This window comes from Pelophylax lessonae (assembly GCF_965119305.1).
Source record: "Pelophylax lessonae genome assembly, chromosome: 1".
Taxonomy (NCBI): Eukaryota; Metazoa; Chordata; class Amphibia; order Anura; family Ranidae; genus Pelophylax; species Pelophylax lessonae.
Window position 1 is genome coordinate 594640567 of NC_138768.1, and position 18410 is coordinate 594658976.

The 18410-nt window shown below is 47.1% G+C and overlaps 1 protein-coding gene across 3 annotated transcripts in view; it reads left to right on the plus strand.

The window, feature by feature from the left end:
• METAP1 (methionyl aminopeptidase 1) overlaps positions 1-18410 on the plus strand; it is a 90302-nt gene that overhangs the window by 28447 nt on the left and 43445 nt on the right. For 2 of the 3 annotated variants that reach the window (XM_082243177.1, XM_082243176.1), the window contains exons 3-5: positions 5787-5896; positions 7144-7204; positions 16951-17042. In XM_082243177.1, the coding sequence (XP_082099303.1) occupies positions 5787-5896; positions 7144-7204; positions 16951-17042 (263 nt within the window). Of the gene's footprint in view, positions 1-5783; positions 5897-7143; positions 7205-16950; positions 17043-18410 lie in introns of all 3 variants that reach the window. The other variant, XM_082243175.1, reaches the window with a different exon arrangement.

Consider the following 18410-nt stretch of genomic DNA (forward strand, 5'->3'; position numbering starts at 1 on the left):
TCTGGGACTGTGTAACCTGCCTCTATTCACACTGCTTGTCTCCCTATCTCTCGGCTGCATGCTGTGGGCTGCAAGGGGGGGAGGGGGGGGAGCTGTGTGACACTGTGTGTGTGTCAGCCTGGTCAGTGTGAAAAGCTGTGTGCTGTGGGGCATGTTTTTTTGGCATGTTTGGGCATATACAGCGATCGCTGCGGCGATCTGACATGTGTTCTTATACATGGATGACATGTGTGCATTACTGCACTGTGGAGCGGCGGTTTCGGCGCCAAACGGCGCCATTTTGCCTACACTCGCTCCGGCCGCATGTTTTACATGCATGGCGGCCATTTTCTTGTAGCCTCCATAGGCTTGCATAGAGCGACCTGGCAGCATCACTTCCTCTTTCCAGGAACAACCGATCGAGGCAGCAGCAGCGGCGAGGGTCTCCTCAGGTTTTATCCTTCTGTTCTTGCTATCCATTGCCTGTGTTCAGTTTGCATATTCCCTGTGGGGGTCTCATTGTGCTTGAGTGTGATGCGGTGGGCTGCGCTTGCCGCGCTTGCTTAAAGGGGCAGTTAACCCTTTATTGTCTGGTATTACAGGGGCAATGGATTCTCAGGAGGGCAAATTTCCTACCGCCTTGGTGGAAAGCCAGGGGACCGCTGTTTCCCCCCCCAGGGGGGGATTTAGCCACTATTGTGGCTGGCCTTGCTGCTCAGGTGCAGATGCTGGTGGCTGCTCAATCTACTAAAAGACCCAGAATTGCTCTTTCCTCTGATTCTGAGGGTGAAGGTGATGGGGTTGTTATGGCGGGGGCCTCCTTATCGGGGTCCCGCTCCTCCCTAGATCTAGTGGGGTCCGAAGTGGAGGCTGAAGTTGAGGGGGTTGATAATTCTCCCCCTGGCTCGCCTGAAGAGCTTGCAATCATGGATGAATTGATTGCTTCCATAAAGCAAACCTTGCGTTTGCAGGATGAAGTGTGTCCCCCCGCTGCCTTGGCGGCCTATGGGACGCAGAGAAAACGCAGGACACCGCAGGTTTTTCCCTGCAATGATGATTTTCAGCGCGCTGTTAAGGAACAATGGCGCAATCTGCGCAAACCTTTTGCTGTACCAAGTAGGTTCAAGCTGCGTTATCCTTTCTCACCTTCCACTGATGAAAGGTGGTGTGTGCCTCCCCCAGTGGATCACGCAATTGCGGTTTTAAACAAGGCCACTGCGATTCCTGCAGAGGATTCCCCTGTGTTCCGTGATGCCACGGATAGGAGATTGGAGTCTCTTGCCCGTCATACTTATTCTGTTACGGGTTCTATGCTTAAAGCTCTGTTTGCTTCTCTCATGGCGGCCCAGGCGATCGCAAGTTGGACGCAGATGCTTAGGCGCGTCCTAGTGGCCGACTCGGCCTCGCCGGCGACCCTGGATATGGTGGATCAAATCCACCAGGGTGTCATGTATCTGTGTGATGCGGATCTGGACCTGGTTCCATTGGCTGCACGTGTGCACAGCGTGGCGGTGTTATCTCGCCGCCTGGTTTGGTTAAAATGTTGGTCGGTGGACCAATCTTCGCGTAAGACCTTAGCCAATCTACCTTATGATGGGTCTCGCCTTTTTGGGGAGTCCTTGGATGTGTTGATTAAGGGGATCACCGGGGGTAAGAGCACTCTCTTGCCCCATTTCCCCAAGGCTAAGGGGGCTTCTGGGAAGAAGCATGCAAATTTTCGGCCCCCTCAGGGGTCCTTTCGTGCCTTTCGGCCGCACTACAAGGGCAAGCCGTTCAAAGGTCAAGGCTCTCAGAAGAAGCCCTGGTCTGGGAAACAGAAGTCCGGCCAATCCGGATCTGCAGCCCATAACAGTTCGGCCTGAAGGGGCGCCCTCACCCAGTTTTGGGGTGAGGGGGACGCTTGCTCGGTTTTCTTCAACCCTGGTTGGCCCGTGTGCGGGACAGATGGGTTCAGGAGATCGTTCGATCTGGTTACAAGATCGAGTTTCTCTCTCGGCCGGAGAGCAGATTTTTTCCCTCAAATCTTCAACTGTCTCCAGAGCGTTTGCGGGACCTGCACCTGGCGGTGCGGGACCTGAGGGCTCAGGGAGTGGTGGTTCCGGTGCCTCATCGGGACAGATTTCGGGGGTTTTATTCCAATCTGTTCACCGTGCCCAGAAAGGAGGGCAAGGTTCGTCCAATTCTGGACTTGAAGGCTCTGAACCACTCTGTGCGGGTTCGCAAGTTCCGCATGGAATCCCTGCGGTCGGTGGTGGCTGCCCAGGTTGAGTCATCGCACCAGAAGAAACCTTCTGTGGTGGCTCCAGTCCCCGATGGTGTCCGGGGGCAAGTCGTTTCGTCCTGTCTCGTGGACGGTGATCACCACGGATGCCAGCCTGTCGGGCTGGGGTGGTGTTCTGGGCGTTCTATCCGCCCAGGGAACTTGGTCGGAGGGGGAGTCTTCCCTTCCGAATCAACATTCTGGAATTGCGTGCGATAAATCTGTCTTCATCGCTGGACGGACCGGCTGCAGGGCTGCCCGGTTCGGGTGCAGACGGACAATGCCACGGCGGTGGCCTACATCAATCACCAAGGGGGCACCAGGAGTGCCCGAGCGGCTCGAAGTGGCCGACATTCTGTCTTGGGCCGAGACTCATGTCCCGGCGATAACGGCGGTTCACATTCCGGGGGTGGAGAACTGGCAGGCGGACTATCTGAGTCGCCAGACCCTGGATCAGGGGGAATGGTCTCTCCACCCGGCTGTCTTCCAGATGTTGTGCGCGAAGTGGGATCTTCCAGATGTGGACCTGTTCGCGTCTCGTCTCAACAACAAGGTGAAAAGGTTCGTGGCAAGGACACGCGACCCTCGGGCAGACGCGTCGGACGCGTTAGTGGCCCCGTGGCATCAGTACAGGCTGATGTACGCGTTTCCACCGATTCAGTTGCTGTCCAGGTTCCTTCGCAGGTTACACTCGGAACGCAGCACGGTGATTCTTGTGGCACCGGACTGGCCTCGCCGGTCCTGGTACGCAGACCTCGTGAATCTGGCGGTCGACGCTCCGTGGCGTCTGCCTCTTCGAGACGTTCTACTGTCTCAAGGACCGATATACCATCCTGCTTTACAGTCGCTGGCTTTGACGGCCTGGCTGTTGAGACCGAGGTCCTGAAGGAGAGGGGTCTCTCTCCAGAGGTCGTTCATACTTTGATTAACGCGAGGAAGTCTTCCTCGGGGAAGGTTTATTACCGTACTTGGAAGGCCTATTTTGCCTGGTGTGAGTCCAGGGGGTTTTCACCCCGCACGTACTCGGTTTCCCGTGTGCTGTCTTTTCTTCAAACGGGTGTTGATCAGCGTTTGGCGCTGGCTACGATAAAGGGTCAGGTGTCTGCGCTGGCCGTTCTGTTTCAACGTCCCGTGGCTTCCAACTCCTTGGTTGGCACTTTTGTTCAGGGTGTGCGGCATCTGGTTCCTCCTAGGAGGGATCCTTTGCCCCCTTGGGACTTGAATCTCGTTCTGTCTGTGTTGCAACGTGCTCCTTTTGAACAGATCAGGGAGATCTCGTTGTCTATGTTGTCCAAAAAGGTCGCCTTTTTGGTGGCGATCACTTCGGCTCGCAGAGTGTCGTAGATGGCAGCTTTGTCCTGCAAGTCTCCGTACCTGGTTGTTCATTTGGATAAGGTGGTCTTGCGACCTAATCCTTCTTTTCTTCCGAAACGAGTTTCGGAATTCCATCTTAATGAGGATATTGTCTTACCTTCGCTGTGCGCGAAGCCTAAACATCCAAAGGAGGTGAGATTGCATTCTCTGGATGTTGTTCGGGCGATAAGGGTTTACCTTAAATCGACTGAGTCTTTTCGAAAGACGGACTCCTTGTTTGTTCTTCCAGAGGGTCCTCGGAAGGGCATGGCGGCTTCGACCTCTACCATCGCAAAATGGATCAGGCAGACCATTGAACAGGCCTATGTTTTGCAGGGGAAGGTTCCCCCTGTGCCTGTGAAGGCGCACTCTACTAGATCTTTGAGTACGTCTTGGGCCTGTCGTCATGGGGCTTCTGTAGCCCAGGTGTGTAAGGCGGCGACCTGGTCGACCGTACACACGTTCACAAGATTCTACAAAGTAGATGTTCAGGCATCGGCGGATGCTTCCTTTGGCCGCAAGGTTCTTAGTGCGGCAGTTCCCTAGGGTCCCTTGTTGGGGACCTCTGGCTGTTGGGATAAGTTTTGTATCCCCTGGTTTTTTGTCTTTTCCTGGGTTGTTGCTCCTGTTGAGCACTTGTTTTTTTCTGTTGCCCAGCTGGTTTCCTTCCTTTGGTAAGGTTCCTTTCTTTGATGCGGAGACTGCGTTGCCTTTCGGCGCGGATGCGTTTCCCACCCCTCATGTTTGCACTGCTTTGGGACGTCCCCATATGTGACGAATATGAAGAGGCGGCGACTGTCGGAGGACGTAAGAGAAAACGGAATTTTTGTAAAATCTTACCTGTAAAATTCCTTTCTCTGAGTCCTCCGACAGTCGCCGCCCCCGCCCCTCTTTTGGGGTTTGGTTGTATACTCTACTGCTATTCCACTAAAACTGAGATATGGTTGCAGGAAGTAGGAGGGTATTGACTGAGGGGACCACCCCTTGAGGGTGGGATATGTTAAAAGCTTTAATGTTAACATATTCTGTTGCCTAGCTACTCCTTCGGAGCAAAGTCTAATACCCCATATGTGACGAATATGAAGAGGCGGCGACTGTCGGAGCACTCAGAGAAAGGAATTTTACAGGTAAGATTTTACAAAAATTCCGTTTTTTTAGCTTTTATAATCTGCACAAACTTGGGCTAGATTTGAAAAATTTTCCTAGTACTGGTGTTTTTTTTTTTTTTGGTCCTAGGTATGAAGAATTTTACAGCAGATTAATATACAAATGATCAGCCATATAATATGACCACACACAACTTCTTCTTTTAAGTAGGTTCCCCTTTTTCCCAAAACAGCCCTGACCCATTTAGGCATGGATTCCAGTAGTCCTCTGAAGGTATAGTGTGGTATCTGGCACCAAGTCATCAGTAGAAGATCACTGCCTTCACCGGCTTGCCTTCCCATAGTGTATCCTGGTACCATCTCTTTCCCAGGTCAGCAACACACACACACACACACACACACACACACCTGGCCATCCACATGATGAAAACGGGACTTGTCAGACCAGGCCATCCTCTTCCACTGCTCCAGTTCTCATTCTCACATGCCTATTGTAGGCACTTTTGGCTGTGGACATTGGTCAGCATGGACAACCTGACACTTTCTGTAGCTAGCAGCCCCGTACAAAACAGATGCACTGTGTGTGTGCTAACGCCTTTCTATCAGAACCAGCATTAACATTTCCAGCAGTTTGAGCTACAGTAGCTCTACTCCTGGTTTGGACTACTTGGGTCAGCCTTTGCTCCCTATGTGCATCAGTGAGCCTTGGTCGCCCACAACCCGTTCGCTGGTTTGCCGGTTTTCCTTCCTTGGACCACTTTTGATGTCCTGGCCACTGCACCAGGGACATCTTACAAGAGCTGCAGTTTTGGAGTTGCTTTGACCCAGTCTAGCCCTTGTCAAAGTCACTCAAACCCTTCTACTTCCAATTTTTTCTGATTTCAACATATCAACTTCGGGGACATGTTTACATGCTGCCTCATATAGCCAGTCCACTTTTAGATGTGAATGCAACGAGATCATCCATGTTTACTTTAGCTGTCAGTGGTCCCAATGTTAATGCCGATCAGTGTAAATACTAATTATAAAATAAAATGAACATTTCTTTGTACTAATGTCTATTTTGTAATTATTTTGTTATATAGAAGATGACAAAGGCAAGCGTGAGGTTTCACCATGGACAATGGAAGGTGAAGCCAACACAGATCCTTGGCCAGGCTATAGATATACTGGAAAACTTAGACCATACTATCCACTGGTAGGTTTAAATTTCTTGGTCACTACTGTTACATAAAGGTGTGAAAATACTGTTGCAAAGTAAGAAAATTACTTTTGGGTGTGTTTCTCCTAGCTGGATGCTTTCCTTTATTGCAGTGGTCTTCCCTTTCACAGATCAATGCTGAAGCCGCTCAGAAAAAAAGACTGTTCTTTTCATAAAGCATGGTACACACAGGCAGTTTTTTTTTGTTCAACTCCAAAAACGAAGGAGATTGCTGTACTAACGATTCAATGTTGGTACAGGGATCTCCCTGATGTGCTTTTGAGTTCTGATGGGGACAGCCCCCCCCCCCCCCCCCCGCCAGAACACAGCGGTCAGCACTCCCAGCGATTGGCTGTGAGAGCTGATTGGATACCGATCAACTGTTGGTTTTCCAGCATGCTTATTTGACAGAAGCCAGTCAAAGAGCTATATACATGGGCTGAAAGTTGGCCAGTAACTGCCAAATGGACAGTTTCGGATGATTTTCGGCTTGTGTACCTAGCACAAGAACGGTAGCTGCTATGTCCCTCCAGCGGCCTCTGGTCTTGTAACTTATCCTCTGTAGGATTACCGTGAACGGCAACGTAATTTCATGCTGTTTGCTGTGGTGGGTGCACCTAGTTTTCTTGGACTCCCATTATGACCTACCAGCTCACCTTGCTTCATTTGAGCGACAGGCCAGGAGACGCCTGGTTATACCCACCCACACCTGCAGTTTACAGGCTATGCAAAAGAGTATTATGTTTCGCTTTAAAAGGCCGTCCTATTATACTTCACTCATTACTCAGTTTACTGTAAGCATTTAGCACCTTATTTGCAAAATAAGGCCTTTTTTTTTTATGAAAAATACAGGTAGCTGAAAAGACCATGTCGTACAGTGTATGCTGCGATTTAGTGGCACACTTCTGACTCCGCCACCAAAATGCTCAGTGTTCCACTCACATGCACACCTGTTGTGTATACAAATTATCTGTGTATCATGGAAGTTGTAGTCTCAGTAAGTGGGGAACAGTAATAGAAAGTGACATTTCTGAGATGCCGCCTCAAAAGTGCCTGGTCATTGGAGAATCTCCCTGTTTACAGAAATTGCATCCCTGGGTTTTATACAGTAAGTTTAAAAAAGAAAAAAATGTTTTTATTGCACTAATAGAACTGAACTACTGTACAGATTTTATAAGGAACACAGATTTCTTGTCCATAAGTCTGCACTATCACTTCTGTTTTTCACTTTATTTGATTTACAGACGCCCATGCGACCTGTCCCAAGTTATATACAGAGGCCAGATTATGCAGATCATCCATTAGGTAATTTTTATATATACATTTTTAACATCTATTTTATGTAGACGCTAAAGGGGATCCAAATATCACACAGTGTATGACTCCGCCTCTTTTGCACAGTAAGAGTTTGCCTTGGCAGTATGCTTTGTTCTTTGCGCTTGTACTTCCCCTGGGCTCTATTGATTGCCAGTGAATATCTACAAAGAGCTGGGCGAAATCTGGAACCAAACAAAAGTAATATGGCTACGGTTAATAGCTAAAGGCAAAACTTGTTTTTTTTTTTTTTTTTTTTTTTTAGATGGCGTGGAGAGGGATCAGAACATCTGTCTGTTTTTATTGCTGTCTGTGACCCCATTAGGGAGATTCACCCTCTTATTTGTCCGGTTTACCATTATTTAAAAGGAAATTCCAAATTTTGGGTTGACATCAGAATCCTAATAGATGGATGGGAAATCGTCCAGTGGGAACACTAGTTCTGGTGACACACCAGGGTTTCCTTACTTTGGAGGGATTTATTATAGCTTCCTGTTTTGGCTATGGGACAGCAAGTGAAGGGAAATCTCCCCAATCGGACAAATAATGAAGAAAAAAAAAAAAAGTTGTAATAACCCTCCCTTACGCTATCCAAAATGAAAAAAAAAAAGTTTTTTTCTCTGTCGCTCATTGACAGACGTAGTCTTCTTGATTCACAAGAACTGGGTTATGTTGTCTCCGCAGGAGTAGGACTAGGCAGAAAGAAAAAACGTTCTGGCTCCACCTTAGGGGCAGTCCCTGAGGGTATATCCTCCCTCTCTCTGCTACAAGGAATCAGTTTTTTTCTGTCTAGTCAGGAGTAAGGACCTAAGTTCCTTGCTGGGATCTCTGGTCCTGGCAAGATTTTTTTTTTTTTTTAGAAAAAAATATTTTTTAGGTAGTTTTCTCCAGTGTTTTTTTTCCTGTGAGATCTTCAAGCAAATACGCCGGACTGGGCGACACTAGTGGTCACCCCAGCTGGCCTACGAGCGCGCGCAGACCATTGCATCGCGCTTGGTCGGCCGCGACACATTCAAGTAAGTATGCGGGGCCAGGCGACGGGCTGGATGTTGAGATCCAGTGGTCACCCCGGTTTCTGCCTACGAGCGCGTGCAGACCAGAGCTCCGCGCTGGGTCGGCCGCGACGGAGTCCCATTGGAGGGACTGACCTTGCGAGTTAAAAGTCTCGCTTGGACGCCAGGAACCAGAGAGTCGAGGCGTCCGGAGTGGTCCACAACCCCCCACCCCGGTGGAGAGGGTATTGTGAAGAGAGGGTGCCTGTCGGTTCGGTATGGTGAGTAAATGTTTCCTTTTTTCCCTCGTTATGAGGCAGTTTTGGAATATGGGCCCCTCCATACATGGTCAGTATCTGTCTGACACTAAAAGTCCCCCCTTGTAAATACAGCATGTGTTTGGTGGGAAGTGGACTTGGTTTGAGAGCTAACACTCTACCCAGCAGACTGCAGTATTGCAGCAGACATAGGAGGTATAATCCTACCTTAATTGTAGTGGACCTCCTGCAGATCGATAAACCGCCATTTAGCAGAATGCAGGTGGATGTGCTGGGAAAACGATTTCGGCAATCCGCCGCCATTTTTCTGTACACCAGGTGCATGAATGTCCTCAGGTCACGCCGGCCGCCATGTTTTTGGAGTCTATTGTCTCCCGTATGGGGGCGGCCATGTTTGATGAGCCCAGCTAACCTCGTGGAGAGCTGGGAACGCCGGAAGGCGTACACAGGGGGCGGAGCCACTTCCTTTCTACCCGGGAAAACGAACACAGCCCTTTCCAGTCTGTAAAAGACAAACGCTGACTGCAGTGGGTTGGAAACTTCTCTGCATCGCGTGGTGAGCCTTGAGGGTCTCTCTCTCTCTTTCTTTCTCTCTTTCTCTCTTTCTCTCTTTCTCTCTTTCTCTCTTTCTCTCTTTCTCTCTTTCTCTCTTTCTCTCTTTCTCTCTTTCTCTTTCTCTTTCTTTTTCTTTTTCTCTTTTCTCTTTTTTTTTCTCTTTCTCTTTTTTTTTTTTTCTCTTTCTCTTTTTTTTTTTTTTCTCTTTCTCTTTTTTTTTTTTTCTCTTTCTCTTTTTTTTTTTTTTTCTCTTTCTCTTTTTTTTTTTTTTTCTCTTTCTCTTTTTTTTTTTTTTCTCTTTCTCTTTCTCTTTTTTTTTTTTTTTCTCTTTCTCTTTCTCTTTTTTTTTTTTTTTCTCTTTCTCTTTTTTTTTTTTTTCTCTTTCTCTTTTTTTTTTTTTTCTCTTTCTCTTTTTTTTTTTTTCTCTTTCTCTTTTTTTTTCTCTTTCCTCTGAGGGGCGCTAGGGGGATACACATAAAAAAAAAAAAAAAAAAATTTCTTTTCTGACAAAAGTGTCCTGGGTTAACATGGACCCTGCCACTCATGTATCTCCACCGGATCCCCTCGAGGGGTCTGCAGGATCCTCCAGCACCCCATTGACGATTGAATCATTGTCAGCTATTATGGAAGCTTTTGTGTCCCGGGTGGAAGTGGCTTGTCAGGGACAGGGCGCAAGAAAGCGACCCCCGCCTAACCCCATATTATCTGAAACTTCGGATTCAGAATCTGAGCCTATTTCTGCAGGTACCTCATCTGGGATTGGTGTTTCGGGTACTGTCTCTTCAGACAGTGAGGAGGATGTTTCGGCATCCGCCATAGCCCGAGAGGAAGCGTTGGTAAACGCACTCATTGTATCTGTTCAATAAACCTTAAGATTACAGGGTACTCCGTCGGAAATAACTGAAACTGAAATCCCCTTTGGGACTAAACGCATCAAAGTGGCGAAGGTTTTTCCATTGCCCAAATGTTTTGGCAATCCAATCAAAGAAGAATGGAGTCTGCCAAAACGCACTTCTGCTATTTCTAAACGCATTAACAGGGCCTTTCGCCATCAGGCGTCAGTGGTCCAGGTGTGCAAGGCGGCTACCTGGTCGTCAGTGCATACCTTTACAAAACATTATAAAGTTGATGTAATGGCATCGTCTGATGCCTCGTTTGGCCGCAAGGTTTTGCAGGCCGCCATTTGAGGAGACCAGTGGTCTACCTCGAGGGTTTTTTTCCGTTGGAAATTTTTATTTGAGTCTCATTCTTTGTTTATAATGAGCCTTTAAAACTTCTAGTTGGCACCGGTTGGGCCTTCTAGATTGGATTTTGATTTCTGTCAATCCCACCCCTCATTTGTGGCACTGCTTCTGGATGTCCCAGTTCTTGTGAATCAAGAAGACTACGTCTGTCAATGAGCGACAGAGAAAATCGGATTTTTGTAAGATCTTACCGTAAAATCCTTTTCTCTTAGCTCATTGACAGACGTAGTACCCGCCCCTCTATCATTGAGTTGGGTTGGGTTAAATTCTCTGTTGCTGCTTTGTGACAGAACTGATTCCTTGTAGCAGAGAGAGGGAGGATATACCCTCTGGGACTGCCCCTAAGGTGGAGCCAGAACGTTTTTTCTTTCTGCCTAGTCCTAATCCTGCGGAGTCAACATAACCCAGTTCTTGTGAATCAAGAAGACTACGTCTGTCAATGAGCTAAGAGAAAAGGATTTTACGGTAAGATCTTACAAAAATCCGATTTTTCTCCATCTTTCATTGACGGACACAGCTCCTGATCTTCTTAACCATTGGGTTATACTGCCCTCCTACAGGAGTAGGACACTAGGCAGAAGAAAAACTTGACTACGCTTATGGGCAGTCCCAAGGGGTATACTCCCACTCTCTGCTATAGGAACTAATTTTTTTTTTTTTTCTGCTTAGTCAGTAGTAAGGACCTAGTTTCTGGCTGGGATTTTCGGTCCTGGCAGTTTTTCCTTTTTGATGGATTTTTCTATTTTTCCTGTGAGAATCTACAATCAACTGCTGGGCTGGATATTTTTTCAAATCCAGTGGTCAACCCAGTCTGGCCAGTTTGCAGACCTCAGCTCCGCGCTAAGTCGCAGCATTCCTCCTAGCTGACAGCCCCCTCCCCCATTTCGATGGAGAGGAGATTCTGTCTGAAATGGTGCCCACCCTGTTCCTGGTATGGGGAGTAGATGTCCCCTCCTCCTAGAGTTTTGGGCTGGACATGGACCCCTCCCTTAGATGGTTGGACCACCGGGTTCTCCTCCTTCCCATGCAGCTTCTCTCTCTCTCTCTCTCCCGCTGGGGTCCCTGTGGACACTTCGCCCCTCATCTGCCTACCCCCCCCTTCCCCCATGGTTTGGCCATACCACCTTTTCAGGTCGGTCTGGGGTGCGGAGCTGGTGAGGGGGACGCCACTGACGAACAGACGATCTGCTTTTGGGAGGGGGCTTTACCTGGTGGGGGCTCCTGCCAGGGACCCCCTTCTGTTTTTTCAGGGCTCTTGGGACTCCTCCTGCGCCCCCCAGGAGCCGTGCGGGGCCACCATTTTCTTTTAATCTGTATGCTGTAGATTCGGCAGCCATTTTCTAGTTGTTTCTCATTGCTAGTGGCAGCCATGACTGTGAAGCATAAATGGGCCGTGATTTCAGCGGTGGGAGCCCCTCCTTATCGACTCCTTCTGTGTGTGTGTTCCAGGCCAACAATATACGGCTAGGAATGCTGGTAACAACACTGGACCCTCCTGAATCCGCTCCTTGATTCGCAAGTACTCTACGATGTCAGGGAAATCCTCACCCAGCAGCATCTAAGGCTCCCTTTTAATCGCTCTGGAGGTGAAAGGCTTTCTATAGCCTATGTGGTCCGGGGATCCCTGTGTTTACAACAACGCTGTTACTGACCCGTGACTGGGTCTTCAGTGGAGGTGAGAGACCAATTCACCTGGTGGTGGGATTGCACAGCTCACAGAAGTATATATTTAAGTTTACACAGGATCACTTTTTTGGACACGTGGGAGTTGATTTACTTATTGATTTATTCATTATATATGAACACTCGGGATGATTGCATTGCTTATGGAAATTGATTTATAAGTTTGTGAATCACTTATTTGTGCATAATTTTTTGACTGGCCCATCACTATTATTTTATTGAGTTTGTATTGTGAGGTGTAGGCACATTGAGTGTGTGCTGCCTGTCTCTTCATTTATATGTTGCACTTTTGATTTATTGTACAATATATTTATGCACCTTTTTAGTAGTCACGTTTTTGGTTGCGCTGATAGCTTTTTGTTATATCCCTTCGGACTTGCATGCGGCTGCTGGGCCTGATGGTGTCTGCCTTCGAGGCGGTTCCATTTGCACAGTTCCACACGAGATCTCTGCAAAGAGATTCTGGTCAAATAGGACAAGAATTTACAGTCTATAGACAATCTGATCCAGCTGAGCAAGAGTACAAGAGGGTCCCCCATCTGTTGGGTTCGTTCTCCGGCATTTTGCCAGGGCATATCCTTTCTCCCCCTGTACTAGGCGTCCTCAGAGAAGATTCTGCTCAGTGGGTCTGGACACTGGAAGAGTCCAGACTTGCCGATCAATGTACTGGAGCTCCGAGCGATCAGATTGTCTGGATCATTGGATGGATCATTTTAAGGGGTGTCCGGTGCAAATTCAGTCAACATTGCTACGGCTGTGGCCTATGTCAATCACCAAGGGGGCACAAGAAGTGTCCTGGCAGCTTGGGAAGTAGCCGGCATTCTTAGGTGGGCAGAACGTTTTGTTCCAGCCATCTCCGCTGTACACATTCCGGGGGTGGAAAATTGGTAGGCAGATTACCTCAGTTGACAGGTGTTGAACCAGAGGGAATAGTCATTTTATCTGGAGGGGTTTCATCAGTTGTGCCTCCGGTGAGGTACTCCCGAGGTGGACCTGTTGGCCTCTCGTCTCAACAGAAAGGTGCAGAGGTTTGTGGCACGGAATACTTTTACAAGGCACTGTATACCCGGAGTGGAGAACTGGCAGGCGGATTACTTGATTCGTTAGGTGTTGGATCAGGGGGAATGGTCCCTGCACCCGGAGGTCTTTCACCTGTTGTGTGTCCGGTGGAGGACACCTATGTAGACCTGTTAGTTTCTCGGCTCAACGTGAAGGTACAGAAGTTTGTAGCCAGGTCTCTGGATCCTCTGGCCAACGCCACAGATGCACTGGTGGCTCCTTGGGGTCAGTATCGGCTGATCTCTATGCATTTCCTCCGCTGAAACTTCTGCCTGATCTTCCATCTGGCTTTAGGGTCGCTAGCTTTAACGGCGTGGCTGTTGAAAGGCAGGTGTTGAAGGATAGAGGTGTTTCTGAATCAGTGATTCCTACACTGTTGAAGGCTTGAAAATCTACCTCCAGGAAGATTTATCATCGTACGTGGAAATCGTACATCTCATGGTGTGAATTGATTAAGGTGCATCCACGTTCCTATTCAGTGGCTAGGATCTTGGCTTTCCTCCAAAGAGGGGTTCTGCAGCGGTTGGCCTTGAGTACTATTAAAGGCCAGGTGTCCGCTTTGGCTGTGTTTTTTTTTTTCAAGGCTCTTTAGCTACGCATTCTTTGGTTCACACTTTTATCCAGGGAGCTTGTCATCTGGCTCCTCTGATACGGTCCCCGTTACCTCCGTGGGATCTTAACTTAACTGTTCTTCAAAAACCTCCGTTTGAAAATTTAGGGAGATTTCTCTACTTAACACTGTCACAGAAGGTAGCCTTTTTGGCGGATATTACCTCTGCCACAGAGTGCCTGAATTGGCAGTGCTGTCCTGACATTCTCCTTCTCTGGTGGTCCACAAAGATTAAGTGGTACTTTGACCTAATCAGTAGTTTCTTCCTAAGGTGGTTTCGGATTTCCACTAAATGAAGACCTTGTGCTGCCTTCACTCAAGCATCCCAAGGAAACTGCCTTGCATTCCTTGGCTGTAGTTCGGGCAAATAGGGTTTGCATGGCGGTTACTGAGACTTTTAGGAAATCAGATTTTGTCCTCACGTAAGGACCTCGCAAGGGATTGGCTGCGTCTGCTGCGACTATATCCAGATTGATCAGGTGGTACATGCGTATTCACTTAAGGGTCAGGTTCCACCGTTCCCTGTGAAGGCGCATTCTGCTAGGGCGCTGAGTGTCTCTTGGGCCTTTCGCCATCAGGCGCCAGTAATACAAGTTTGCAAGGCGGCACCTTAGTTGTCCACACTTTCACTAAATTCTACAAAGTAAATGTGTTGGCATCTCTTTGAGGGTGTATATTGTTTCTAGGTGAGCTCCATGTTACCTGGTTGGCTAAGTTTAGCCTTTGAGGGATTACGTTCTTTCTCTGCGTTTTCCCACTCCTCAAGCAAATACTGCTTTGGGATGTCCCAATGGTTAAGAATATGGAGCTGTGTCTGTCAAGGAACGATAGAAAAAACTGGATTTTTGACTTACCGTAAAATCCTTTTCTTTGAGTTTTGACAGATGCAGCACCTGCCCCTCTGTTTCTGAGTAGGTTGTTTTTTTTTCCTCTAATACTGCTTTCAGGGACTGCACCATAGACGTGGTAAAGTGTCCTACTCCTGTAGGGAGCAGCCTAACTCAATGGTTAAGAAGAATATGGTGCTGTGTCTGTCAATGAACTTCAGAGAGAAGGATTTTACGGTAAGTCATAAATCCAGGTTTTGCCTTTAGTTACACTTTAAGGATTGTGGCAAGATCTTGGAGTAGGGGACAGTGCCAAATATATATTTGGCTACTGGCTAACGAACTGCAAATTCTGTAGGCTGTACGTAGTGGGATGCGCTAATACTGTAACCCATGTCTCATGTGCACGACCATCCACCACAGAGGTACATATAGAAACTCTCCATTTTATTTGTTAGGTTTTTTTCTTTTTTTTTTTTTTTTTGCAAGCGCTGTTTTTATATAATTTTTTTTGTTCGGTCTTTTCACGTATTGGGTGACAAGCAGCTGCTCATTGTGTCTTTAGTAATTAACCAAGCGTGGGTTATTTTGTATTAGAAATCTCCATCATGTCAAAGACCTAAATAATCTAAAACAGTTTTCTTCATTGATCAACACCTTTCACCCATCTATAAAAGTAAAAATGGATTATTCTAACAGGCATGTCCACTTCCTAGACATCACAGTATACATCAGGGATAACCAGCTTTATACTTCGATATACAGGAAACCGACTGACCGATGCAGCTATTTCCACAGTTTAGTTTTCACCCCCAACACACTAAATGGGTCATCACACACAGCCACGCCCAGAAGACCGAGATAAACATCTCCGAACACTAGCAGACTCCTGTATGAAAGGTTACAAAGACCAAACCAATCAACATCAGCATAAACACGGCCTTGAAAACCCAGAGAAAATCCTCTCCAATACAAAGAGAAAAAAAACAAAAACCCGTGTACCTCTAGTCCCCACGTACAATCCAGCACTAGAAGGGATAAAAAAGATAATCCAAAGATATGAAACTCTGAAAGGACTATTTCAACAACCTCCAGTACTGGATTTCAGACAACCATCCAACCTCAGCCATAAACGAATCAGCAGGAAACTTCATTCTGATTATGAAGTCACAAATAATGGGAGCAAACCCTACAATTAAATGCGGCAACCAGATCAATCTGTCTAAAAGTGTCACACAAATGGGACCTAAAATAACATGATCATACAACTGCACCTCCAGTAATGTTGTGTACCTCATCCAATGCAAAGGCTGTAGCAAGGGATCTTATGTAGGCGAAACAGGACAGAAGTTGCGAGGATGCATTTGCACAGACATACATACCACCAAGGAATATAAAGAAGATAGTTTCTGAAGACCTGTTGGACATCATTTCTCACAACCAGACCACACAATAGAAGACCTCAATGTTTTAGTTCTTAAATGGAATTTCAGAACTATCCAGGAAAGGAGGAAAGAAACTTTTGAATCAAGAATGATACTTCTTTTTGTACACAAAAAATAACGGCCTAAATTTAGATATGGGTTTCCTTACTTATTATTATTCTACAGTTTTACGACCCCCCCTAGTCTATAGCTCTCCCTCTCATCTCATTAACTATGCTAGCTTTTTTAGGGCTCTTTCACACGGGCGGTCCGATCAGATCCGCCTGTCAGTTTTTTAGGCGGATCTGATCGGATGCCCCATTCAGCCCTATGGAGCAGCAGATGTCAGCGGTGACATGTCCGCTGACATCCGCATCCGATCCTGTCCGTGAAATCCGGACGGATGGAAACCCTATTTTCCATCCGTCCTGGGGATCGGATGAGAGCGTACAGGCGGTCGGCTCTCATCTCATTCCCCATAGAGAGCAGCGGGGGCTGTGACACCTCCCTCTGCGCACTGCAAGCGGAGACGGAGCTGTCATCCGCCGGCTCAGCGGGGATCGTGGATCGATCCCCGCTGAGCAGCACGGATCCGCCTACGGAGGCGGACCGTGTGAAAGAGCCCTTACCATTGCCAGTTTACATGTTTGTTTGGTCTTTTTTTTTTTTTTTCCCCTTTGACTTGGAGATTGTTTGTTTGTTTGTTTTGTGGTTTTTTTTTTGGGGGGGGGGGGGGTTTGATTCACAATCTTTTGTGAATCAGTACTGCTTGGACCTTGATGAAGGGGACATACCCTGAAAGCTTGTCCTGAAAAATTGTATGTTTGTGCAAGCTAAAAGAAAAAGTATCACGGACAGTGCTTAATTGTCTCAAAGACCTATAAAAAGAGATGTATAGTTTAATGGTGCATTCTTCTTTTTTTTTTTTTTTTTTTTTATAGACCCAAGAGACTGGTTTGCAGTTAAATCTGCTAGTTAAGATCTATCCAGAACTGTTGTATTGGTTTTGGTTGGACTTAACATTTCAATGGTGATTCATGTATTTATTTTCTTTTTTTCCACTAGGAATGTCAGAGTCTGAGCAAGCCTTAAAAGGAACCTCTCAAATCAAAGTTCTTTGTGCAGAAGATATAGAAGGAATGCGTGTAGTGTGTAAGGTAGGTGTGCGTGTATCTTGGGATATTAGTGGTCTTGATTCTCTAACTACTAATTCAACATTACATTTTTTTTTTTTTTTTTCTTATACACACGCGCATGCACGCACACACACAGTATCTCACAAAAGTGAGTACACCCCTCACATTTTTTTTTTTACATCTTTTCATGTGACCAACACTGAAGAAATGACACTTTGCTACAATGTGTAAAGTAGTGAGTGTACAGCTTGTAAATACAGTGTAAATTTGCTGCCCCCTCAAAATAACAACACACAGCAATGTAATGTCTAAAACCCTGGCAACAAAAGTGAGTACACCCCTAAGTGAAAATGTCTAAATTGGACCCCATTAGCCATTTTCCCTTCCCTGGTGTCATGTGACTCGTTAGTGTTACAAGGTCTCAGGTGTGAATGGGGAGCAGGTGTATTTGGTGTTATCGCTCTCTCTCTCTCATACTGGTCACTGGAAGCTCAACATGGCAACTCATGGCAAAGAACTCTCTGAGGATCTGAAAAAAAGAATTGCTGCTCTACTTAAAGATGGCCTAGGCTATAAGAAGATTGCCAAGACACAAACTGATCTACAGCACAGTAGCCAAGACCATACAACGGTTTAACAGGACAAGTTCCACTCAGAACAGGCTTCGCCATGGTTGACCAAAAAAGTTGAGTGGACGTACTCAGCGTCATATCCAGAGGTTGTCTTTGGGAAACAGATGTATGATTGCTGCAGAAGTTTAATTGGTGGGGGGTCAGCCGGTCAGTGCTCTAACCATACGCCGCACACTGCTTAAAATTGGTCTGCATGGCTGTCATCCCAGAAGGAAGCCTCTTCTTCTAAAGATGATGCACGAGAAAGCCCGCAAACAGTTTGCTGAAAACAAGCAGACTAAGGACATAGATTGTTGGAACCATGTCCTGTGGTCTGATGAGACCAAGATAAACCTATTTGGTTCAGATGGTATCAAGCGGCAACCAGTTAAGGAGTACAAAGACAATTGTGTCTTGCCTACAGTCATGCTTGGTGGTGGGAGTGTCATGGTCTGGAGCTGCATGAGTGCTGCCAGCACTGGGGAGCTACAATTCATTGAGGGAACCGTGAATGCCAACATGTACTGTGACATACTGAAGCAGAGCATGATCCCTTCCCTTTGGAGACTGGGCCACAAGGCAGTATTCCAACATAACGACCCCAAACACACCTTCAAGACAGCCACTGCCTTGCTATAGAAGCTGAGGGTAAAGGTGATGGACTGACCAAGCATGTCTCCAGACCTAAACCCTATTGAGCATCTGTGGAGCATCCTCAAACAGAAGGTGGAGGAGCACAAGGCCTCTAACATCCACCAGCTCTGTGATGTTGTCATGG